Genomic DNA, 9,969 nt, shown 5'->3' on the forward strand with positions numbered 1-9,969 from the left:
TTTTTTTTTTTTTTTTGAGTTAGAGCCTCACTCTGTCGCCCAGACTGGAGTGCAGTGGCACACAGGCTCATGGCCACTCCCGTGTCAAACTGCTGGGTGCCGTTGATCCTTCCGCCTCAGCCTTCCAAGTAGCCAGGTTGCCCAGGCTGGTCTTGAACCCGTGGGCTCAGGCAATCCTCTCACCTCGGTCTCCCAAAGTGCTGGGATTGTAGGCGTAAGCCACAATGCCTAGCTTAACTATATTTTCTAATCTAATTTCTGTGCAATTCTTTGCATCTTTCATGAGACATCAGACTGCACCCCAGGCACCCACAACCCCAGCAGGTCTGACCTAACATTCTCGAGGCCTTGCTGGGAGAGTGTGACCCTAACACTTTTCTTTCAGTCCCCTCTACTAGACAATGAGCCTTTGAGGGCGAGAAACAGCTCTACCTTCTCTCTGTTTCTCACACCAAGAGGTTGGTGCACGGTACTTTTCTTTTTGTTGTTGTTGTTGTTGTTGGAGTCTCACTCTGTTGCCCAGGCAAGAGAGCAGTGGCACGCTTCCGGCCACCACAGCCTCAACCTGTTGGGCTCTGGCGATCCTTCCACCTCAGCCTTCCAAGTAGCTAGAACCACAGGCGAGCACTACCACGCCCAGCTAATTTTTTTTTTTGGATTTATTGTAGAGATGAGGTCTCGCCAAGTTGCCCAGGCGGGTCTCGAACTCGCGGGCTCAGGCAATCCACTCACCTCAGCCTCCCAAAGGCGCAGGATAACAGGCTGAGCCACCGAGCCCGGCTTCACAGTACTTTTCTTAATTAGACCCTGATTCCTTGAACACCAAGCGCCAGTAGAGGTTTGTGCTACCTTACCTTTTTAGTTTCCTCAACAACCCTGGGGAGGCAGATGTCAACACAGAGGAGGAATGAGCCTGGGACAGCCCTGGAGGGCAGGGGAGGTTGGGCTGGGCTGGATGTGAGGATTCTACACAAACAGGGCTGTGACTTACACCTGCCTCAACAGTGAGACACCCCCTCTAAGGGTTTTAAAATCCCTGAAAAGTTGCATGAAACAGACCTTTTATAGAAAAATAGTTTTCAGCGAAGGAGATATTATCAGAGCCCTAGACTGTTCCCTTCACTACTACAGCCAACAATCAGAGACAGTCATTTTCTGTCCCCAAGGCCCAGCTTGGCCTCAGGCCTGTTCCTTCTCACCTCCTAACCCAGCTCCAGATTCCAGCCCTACTTGGCCTGGTTCCTCATCTGCAAACAAAGGTGCCTCGCCCCCACCCCAAGGCCTTCGCTGTAGCCCCGGGGTAAGACAGGCAATGTCATGGGCTCTGCTGTTGCCTGGGGGCTGAGGAGCATTAGCACCACAAGTCTTGGTGGCCTGAGCCCAGGGCCTGTCTGAGGAGCCACAAAGGAGGCCGTGAGAACTCAGGAAACCTTTCGTCCTGCCCTCTGCCTCCTCCTGCTGAGACTTCCCGAGGTCACAGGCTCAGATGCCAGAGGCCTGGAGGAGTAGGCAAAGTGCCCACTCACATGAGAGGCTGAGAGTCTCTGGTCAGTTGTTGCCAGTAGAATGCAGAACTTATTGCCAGATCGCCCAGTTTTTTGTTTGTTTGTTTGTTTTGCTTTTGAGTTGGAGTCTCACTCTGTCGCTCCTGGCCACCGCAGCCTGCTCCGGCGATCTTTCCGCCTCAGGCTTCCGAGGAGCCGGAATTACAGGGGCGCGCTACCACACCCGGCTAATTTTTGATTTATTATAGAGATGAGATCTCGCTGCCCAGGCGGGAGATCTCAAACCCGCAGGCTCAGGCAATCCACTCACCTCAGCCTCCCAAAGGCGCGGGATTACAGGCTGAGCCACCGAGTCGGCTATCGCCCAGTTTTTAAAAGAAACTATAAGTCTCTACTGTTATATAAAATCTTTCTATTTTAAATATGAACACCCTCCTTAAAATTCCCTCCATGCCAAATATTTTTGTTTAAACAGCACAAGTTAAACAAATCGGACTTGCAACCTGAATGCAGCCAGCTTGTGAAGGAATTTGAGCATCTCGTACAAAAGGAGGTTTCAGGGGCCAGATAAAACACAGACCATCCCCTTGTCCTTAGGGAATATCAGGGAGAGCTGAGTCCTCCCTCCTTCATGCTGAACCCTTCAAGCTTGTTTCCAGACACTGGTATTGTGGTGTCTGTACTTGGACAAGGAGATAAAGATAAGACGAAGGCTCATCCCCTCTGCCCTTCCCCCCAGCACGCTCCAGTTCACAGCTCAAGGCCTGTCCTGGTAGCACCCCTCTCCCAGAAAAAACGTGTGACCTTTGCTCAAGTCACCTCCTTCACAGTTTATTCAAAACAGTGAAACTGCAACCTCTCCCCACGACTGTCCTCCTTCCAGATTTCCGTGGTGGCCCCCACTTCTTAGTACTCTGTAAACACCCTGGGAGCAGCACAGACAGGCCAGGCGAACAGAGGCCCCTAGGGGCTGGAGAGAGGCAGGAACACATTCTCCTTCACAGCCAACTCTGATCTTGGACTCTGGCCTCCAGAACTGTGAGGGAATACACTTCTGTGGCTTAAGCTACACTGTCTGTGATACTTTGCCATGGCAGCCCCAGGAAGCGAATGCAGATTTTGAAGGGATTAGGTTGGGTGATAGAGGCTTGGGGAGGGTGGCTGTCTCAGTCTTCTGCCTAGCTCCAGAATCCAATGTGGGCTGTCAGGTGTGGGGCCAGAGGGGAAGGACTTCGGAGGAGCCCTTATTGTCCTGGAGGCACTGGTGGCATCTGGACTCTGCGTCCCAAAGGGCCACAACGGCAGTGGAAGTGTGGGCCCAACACACCGCTGAGGCCACCTGCTCACTATTCCAGCTTGGAGGGGGGTGCGCTCAACTCCTTCTTACTCCTTCCTCCCTCCCTCCTCTCCCCACCCCCTTGACTCCCACAGAAGGGCGCCAGGTCAGCTCTCTGTGTTCACCATTTCATGTGACCCTGGGCCTAATCGGATTCCCTGGCCTGGCCAGGAGCCTGTCTATTCCAGATTAGCCCACTTCTGTGCCTGGGGCCTTGTGGGCCAGCCATCTGTATGGGGCTCCTCATCCTGGAAGCCTGAGCCTGTGGCCCTCAGCCTCCCCTCTCCATGATGGGTTTGAAGGGAGAAGACAAAGGTTCAGAGATGATGACAAAGACCCAACAGGTCACAAACTGGCACCTGAGGCCACAACAGCTCTAGTGAATTCATTAGATCCTCATCTGTGTTGTCAATTTCTGGATTGATAATTGACACCTAAAAATATCTAGCTCAACAGATCTATGGCTTCCCTTGAACAAATGGAAATTCTGGCCACACCAGAAGGGACTCCCACGTGCTAACCCAAGTCCCTGCGCTCCCATTGCCTCCCACCCAGCAGAAGGATGGACTCCACAACAGGCACTTGGGCTTTTGACCCCTGTTTCATTTGGTACTTTATAAACCAAAGCCACATTTGCCACCTTGCTTGACCCTATCAGCCTATTAGGGCAAACATCCTGAGACCTTGTCTGTCACCCAGCTAAGCAGGGGAGTCTAAAAGGGGAGGGACTAGCCCAAGATCTCTCAGCTGAATATGGTCAGGAATCCAAGCCAGGACTTTTCGCCCAGGTTAACACACATCTCCTTCCAGCTTGCCCTCACACCCCAAGAGCTATCTCCTGGATTGGCCCCTCTGGAACCCGCCCCTTACTTAGTCTTTCTCAGAAACTCTATTTCATCTATTTCCTTTATTACACTTACTTGTAGAATGCCTAACCACTGACTTTGCTTTTTATCTGTTTACCATCCATCTTTCCTTCTAGAACCTTGGTCTCTATCTGGTCCCCTTCTTGCTGAACTCCAGGGGCACCATTTCCACTTGTGAACAGTAGCTCCTGGTGTTGTGTCACCAGAGGTTCTGGTCCCACTGAGAGGACAATGTTGGCTCTTGCACTGCAGCCTCACTGGGGCCGGGCATGTCACGGACCCTCAGTCATGGTTTCTTGAATGAATATATTGGAAACAAAGTGCAGAAAATGCTGGCGCTGGAAGCTGTTCTAAAGCCAAGGCGCCACCAACCCCACCTGTCAGCCGTGAAAAGCCTCTTCAAAGTTACTGGGCCACCTGGGACACCCTTGCAGGGGCCCTTGACTCTGATACTGGGCACCCATCCCACAGATCTAGCAGAACATGGCTGTGACATTCACCAACATTCAGTCCTAAGACACCTGACTAAACTCCCCACAGAGTGTGCAGTGGCTGAGTGGCCTTGCCTAGGTTGCTTGGTGATGCCAAGCCTGTTTCTCCTGCTCGAAATGGGGCGAGTACAAGGCATGAGGAGGGCTCTATGAGACTGTGTGTAAAGCACTCAGCATCCTGTCTGGTCCTGAGCAAGCCCTCACCGTCACGCCTCAGTAAGACGATAGGAGAGTGACGATACACAGTGGCCTTGAACAGTGAGTCCTCACCTGTGGCCACCTTGGTGGTTCCTCTCTGGAGGAGGAGTTCCCCACACTCTTCACCCACGTGACTGTTGTTCTTCAGGAACCTGGGAGGAGACAGAAGAAAGCCAGATGCTTTAGGGCCAGAAGGTCAAACGAAAAGGAGAGGAGGGCAGCAGAAAGGAGATCCCCCACAAGGGATGTATGCGTGCATCCTGTGTGTCAACTGCATGTTTACAGCATGTGGCGTGTGTGGGGGGTCCACTCCTTTCTAACTTTTTTTTTTGAGTTGGAGTCTCACTCTGTCACCCAGGCTGGAGTCCAGTCGCACACTCACGACCACCACAGCCTCGACCTGCTGGACTCCGGAGATCCTTCCGCCTCAGCCAAGTAGCTGGAACTACAGGTGTGTGTCGCCACGCCCAGCTAATTTTTTGATTTATTGTAGAGATGAGGTCTCACCAAGTTGCCCAGGCTGGTCTTGAACCCGTGGGCTCAGGCAATCCTCTCACCTAGGCCTCCCAAAGTGCTGGGATTACAGACTTGAGGCCAGGTGCCTGACCTATTTTTTAAATTTTGAGTCAGGGTCTCACTCTGTTGCGCAGGCTGGAGTGCAATGGTGTGATCATGGTTCACCGCATGACCTCCTGGGCTCAGGCGATCCTTCTGCCTCAGCCTTCCAAGTGGCTGAAACCACGGGCATGTGCCACCACGCCCGACTAATTTTTTGATTTATTGTAGAGACGAGGTCTCGCCAAGTTGCCCAGGCTGGCCTCGAACCCCTGGACTTAGGCAATCCTTTCACTTCTATCTCTCAAAGTGAGCCACCATGCCTGGACAATTTCCTGATTTTTTTTTGTAAAGATGAGGTCTTGCTATGTTGCCCAGGCTGGTCTGAACTCCTGGACTCAAGCAATTCTCCCACTTTGGCCTCCCAAATTGCTGGGAGTGCCACTGTGCCCAGTTGAGCTTCTACTCCTTTAGACAACACATATTTACAGAGTCCTAACCTACCAGGAACACCGCCAGATGCAGGATATATGAACGTGACCAAGCCAGTCAAGGTGGAGGTTGTGGGGAATTAGTAGGATCTTACTGGAAGGTGGGGTTACCTCCAGGGCAGGGAGAGGAGCTCACCTGGGGGAGTCAGGGCAGGCTTTCTGAGGAACTGCCAGCCAGCTGAGGCCCCAGCAAGTGAGGAAGTGAGCAAAGTGCATGGGAAGTTCCGGGTAAGAGCCGCAAGCTGGTGCCCCAGAAGGGAGAGGGTATGGAAGGAGAGTGTGTGTGTGCTTGAGGCGGAAGGAGAAAGGTGTGAGAGGTGTGGACAGGGGTGCTAGAGGTGAAGGACATGGATGGAGAAGGGGTGGAAAAAGCAGATACTGCCCCGCTGGGGCTTCTGAAGACGGCCTAGGGAGTCTGGTGCTCCAGTGGCCATAGGGAGAACCAGGCTTTGTGGGCAAGGAGAAAGAAGCTTCTCTGTGTTTCCACAGGGTTTCCTCCTCTGGTGACCCGAAGTTCCCCCACCCTCCCTCCCTGCCCACACTCAGCACCCACCCCTGCAGCATCTCCTCCGGACTGACCACACGCGAGGGCTTCTGGGAGGCCTCCACCTGCAGCGTGTGCTCTATGGCTCTCCGCTTGTAAGTCAGCAAGTTCTCCATCTCCTAAGGATTCAAGGTTGGCTGGGTGGCCAGGGCCCCAGGCTGCTAATGAGGTGCCCCTCCCTGGCCTGCGCTCTGCCCTGCTAGTTACCCCTGTGATTCTGAGCCCGTCTTCTCCTGGGTCTCAGTCACAGCCGGCCCTGCCCTGCCTGCCACGAGTTGAAGGTGCCAGGTTGGATATGGAGAGGAAACAAAATCTCTGTCAACTGCCAAGTACTTTGCAAACGTATATTAGCCTCAAACCAGCAGGTGTTGGCAACTTCATCTGGGTCAACCTTCATTCCCAATGCAGAGAAGGGACTGGCAGAAGGGGTGAGGTTCCAGGACTTCCAATCTCCCTCCACAGTGTGCAGCTCACTCTGTGAGAATGGCCTGGCCCTGTCCACGGGTCCACTGCCTGGGGGTATGGTGGGAGGCGACAGTCTCATCCACCCCCACTCCCAGAATAGAGTGTCCTAGCCAAATGTTCCCCTAGACTCATCAAGAGGAAGTCCTGGGGGCACTGTGCTTGCTAACTTGGGGTGAAATACACAAAGAAAACAGAATGCCAGCTACCTGCCGCCTGTGAGTTGGATCCAAAATGACTCACAAGCTAGCTGAGCTATCTGTTCATGCAACGAACACTTACGGAACACTTACTATGTGCCAGAACTGGGGAGGTGATAAAGAGACAGACAAGGTTCTTGCCCTTACGGAGTCTGTAGTCATTTAATGGACAACAAAACTGAAACTTATGAGTCCTGTGTCACAAGTGAAAGGCTGAGCCCTTGGGAATAGAATGAAAAATGTCAGGGTCCAACCTCCTCATGTTATGGATGAGGAAACTGAGGTCCAGAGAGGACTCAGCTGCAGGGACAGTGCGGTTATTATTGGTGGTGGTGGCCAGAGGGGTATTTCCCCCATCAGTCCATACTCAGGGCTGCCATGTGTGGTTGCACAAGGTGTACACACAGCACAAAGGCATTTGACTGGGTGTGAGTGCAGCAGGTCTGCTAAGCTTGTGCCCCAGAGCTCCCTCCACCTCTACTCCTGCCCATCGTCTGCCATGCACGACTGCCTTGGCATTCCACAGATCCCAGGCCGCACACATTTTCCAAGGGGTCCCCTCACACTCCTTCTCCTGACAATCACTCCTAGGATGTAAGCAGCAGAACGCTGTCCTCTGTGGGAGGCCTCCTAACCACTCCCCCCCTTGTCCACCTTCTGTCACCACCTCCTGCCTCCCTAGTGCCCACCAGAGGAAACAGGGCTGAGCGCACCACTTGGATCCTGGGTCTTCCCTAGTGGCAGCAAGCACAAGAGCCCCCGTTCTCACATTAGCATCCAGGGCAAATGGCGATGCGTCCAGCAAGATGAGCTTGTCCACCATCTCAGGGAAGGTACAGGAAAACTACAATGGGACACCAAAGTGGAGAATGAGTAGGGCAGGACAAAGGGGAAGGCGCTCACACTCTTTGCTGGGGATCCTAGAGAAGGGTGTGGACCAAGAGGCCAAAAGGAGAATCTTCTACCCCTTTGGTGTGCCCTTCCTGACCTTGAGGGCCACACCCAGTGAGCTCCAGACCCTGGTGACAGCTGTGACAGAAGGCGAGGGAATGTGGAGACACTTAACTCTATCAGGAATCTCCAGTGGTTACTGTAATGACTCTTACTGTCACAAGAGGCACTTCCTGTCCCAGGTAACTCCCCCCTCCTCCTCTGCTTTCCCCACCCCACCCAGGGAACTCCAGGTGGCTAGATAAAGCCACCAACTCACCATTCCTCCCACAACACCACCTATGGGACAAAAGAGCAGTTGGTGACATCCCCTCACTGCCAACTACCCACCCCCACTTCTTCTCAGGAGCTGCCCCACCCCAAGACTGGGGGCCCAGCATCTGCCCACCAGTGGGTGGGGTCTCCATATGGGTATCAAACTCAGGGCTCCCCTCACCCCTTGTCCATAATGACCCATTCGTCAGCCCTGACCACTTAATAGGCCACATTCCCGTCATCAAATCTCAGGACTTTTACTCTGGGAAGATGCCTGAGGTCAGAGGGCACAGTGCCCAAAGGTCAATATCTAGCTACCAGGGCCCATCGGGTCTCAGCCAGTGTACTCACCAAAGCTGTGGCCAATGAGGGAAAAGCGATTCCATTTCAAGGCTAGAAGCACAAAGACCCAGAAGGTCTGGATGGGCCCAGTCTCAGCCTGGCCTCTCTCCTCCAGCATCTGGGGTACCCACCCAGGAGACCAGCTTACGGGACCTCAGCTATACTGCAGAAGGGGAACCCACCAGAAGAAGTGAGCTCTTCTCAGCAGCCCTCTCCAACTTCCCCAAAGTCACCCATGAACTGCTGGCAAGTGGTGCTGGACCCCTGGCACCCACTCCCAGGCCAGTGTTGCTTCCTGGATACCACACCCCTCCTCCAACGATGAGAGGGGACATCCCAGAGCACTCCCTTCCCTCGGACACACACTGCCTCTTACCTGCCACGACTCTTCGGATCTCACTCACAAAGTTTTGGTGGTAATAGGGGAGACCTGGGCTGTAGTGCGAAGATAGCCCATGGCCCCCAAAATCCATGGCAACATAATGCAAGTCTGAAACAGAGAGAAGCAGGTAGGAGGTGTCTATGTCAGCCGTCCTCCCGCCCTCCTAATTCCCCTGGAGTCCTGCCATCTCACCCCTCAGCCCCATTCCCACCTTGCGGGAGAAGAGGAATGAGCCTGTCAAAGGAGTTGGCATTGTCCAGCCAGCCGTGCAGGCAGAGAACTGGGGCGCCCTGCAGGGAACCCCAGGCTTTGGCAGCAATGTGGCCCCAGGGTACAGCCAACTTCAGCTCTGAGAGCAGACCTGAAAGACAGAGGCAGGCATTCATCCCTTCACTAGTTCACTCATGAAGCGGCACTTCATGAGCCCCTCATCTATAGCCCATGTGCATTAATGCCATTCAGGGGGCTCAGACCCCTGAGCTGCCCCCAGAGTTAGGGAGAGAGAGCCACACATGGGTGTAGGGACACCCAGAGGAAGGAAAGGGAAACTGGATGCACTGGGTGAGGAAAACCTTGGGCAGGCTTCACAGGATGCACCCCATTTGAGCTGAGGCAGAACTTTCTAGAATATACTGAGGGGTTGGCCAGGCCTGGACCCTGCCACTGACTGGCTGTGTGACCTTGGGCAAGTGACTGAGACCGCTTGAGACTCAGTTTTCTGTAAAAACTGAGTAAACAGAGTAATAACAATAGCAAACATTTTCTAAGCCTTTACTAAGGGCCATAGGGGTGCCCAGCCTTCACACATGCTAATTCCCCGCATGCTCAGTAAGTTGGACCACCCTGACCCTCATTTTCACAGTGCAGGAAACTGAGGCACTGACAGGTGCAGTACATAGAGGGAGCCCGAAGTGGGGCAAAAATTAGGGGCAGGCAGCACGACTCCAAGACCCAGCGCTGACCACCCACAGCAGCTGCCCCTGGCCTGCTGTGGTCATGCTGCATTCGCCACGGACCGCCAGCCAGGCGCTGACCCCTTTTCACCCTGCCAGCCCTACCCGCCAGGCTGGGCACCCACCGCCCGCAGACACTCAAGCGCACGCTCCTCTAACTTGGGGGCTCCCAGAACCCTGAGAAGACACGTGCGGCTGTGTCCTGGGGTCCCCACCCTCCGGTCTGTCACGCTCTGCCCGCTCCCGGGACTGCCTTTGAAAGGAGCTGCGACACCCGGGCAGTCAGCAAGGTCAGCGAGTCCTGCCCTCCGTCCAGCCCTTCCTACACGGTCCCACGTAGGTGGGCGGGCGGGTGGGTGCTCGCGCGTGGCCCCCCCTGCCCTACTCCGGTCTAAGGGGCCCTGGTGAGGCGCTTTCACCCATCGCTGTGGTTCCGCG

At 54.2% G+C, this 9,969-nt stretch overlaps 1 protein-coding gene across 1 annotated transcript in view; it reads right to left on the minus strand.

Moving 5' to 3' along the window:
- SERHL2 (serine hydrolase like 2) overlaps nucleotides 1-9,969 on the minus strand; it is a 22,050-nt gene that overhangs the window by 11,432 nt on the left and 649 nt on the right. Inside the window, exons 2-9 of the mRNA XM_021707598.1 lie at nucleotides 9,680-9,796; nucleotides 8,790-8,939; nucleotides 8,573-8,686; nucleotides 8,206-8,247; nucleotides 7,859-7,878; nucleotides 7,418-7,492; nucleotides 5,996-6,105; nucleotides 4,469-4,548 (exon numbers count right to left, since the gene is read on the minus strand). Coding sequence (XP_021563273.1) covers nucleotides 4,469-4,548; nucleotides 5,996-6,105; nucleotides 7,418-7,492; nucleotides 7,859-7,878; nucleotides 8,206-8,247; nucleotides 8,573-8,686; nucleotides 8,790-8,939; nucleotides 9,680-9,796 — 708 coding nt within the window. The remainder of the gene's footprint in view (nucleotides 1-4,468; nucleotides 4,549-5,995; nucleotides 6,106-7,417; nucleotides 7,493-7,858; nucleotides 7,879-8,205; nucleotides 8,248-8,572; nucleotides 8,687-8,789; nucleotides 8,940-9,679; nucleotides 9,797-9,969) is intronic.

The sequence above is a fragment of the Carlito syrichta genome, unplaced genomic scaffold, assembly GCF_000164805.1.
Source record: "Carlito syrichta isolate Samal-C Ts95f unplaced genomic scaffold, Tarsius_syrichta-2.0.1 Scaffold120597, whole genome shotgun sequence".
Taxonomy (NCBI): Eukaryota; Metazoa; Chordata; class Mammalia; order Primates; family Tarsiidae; genus Carlito; species Carlito syrichta.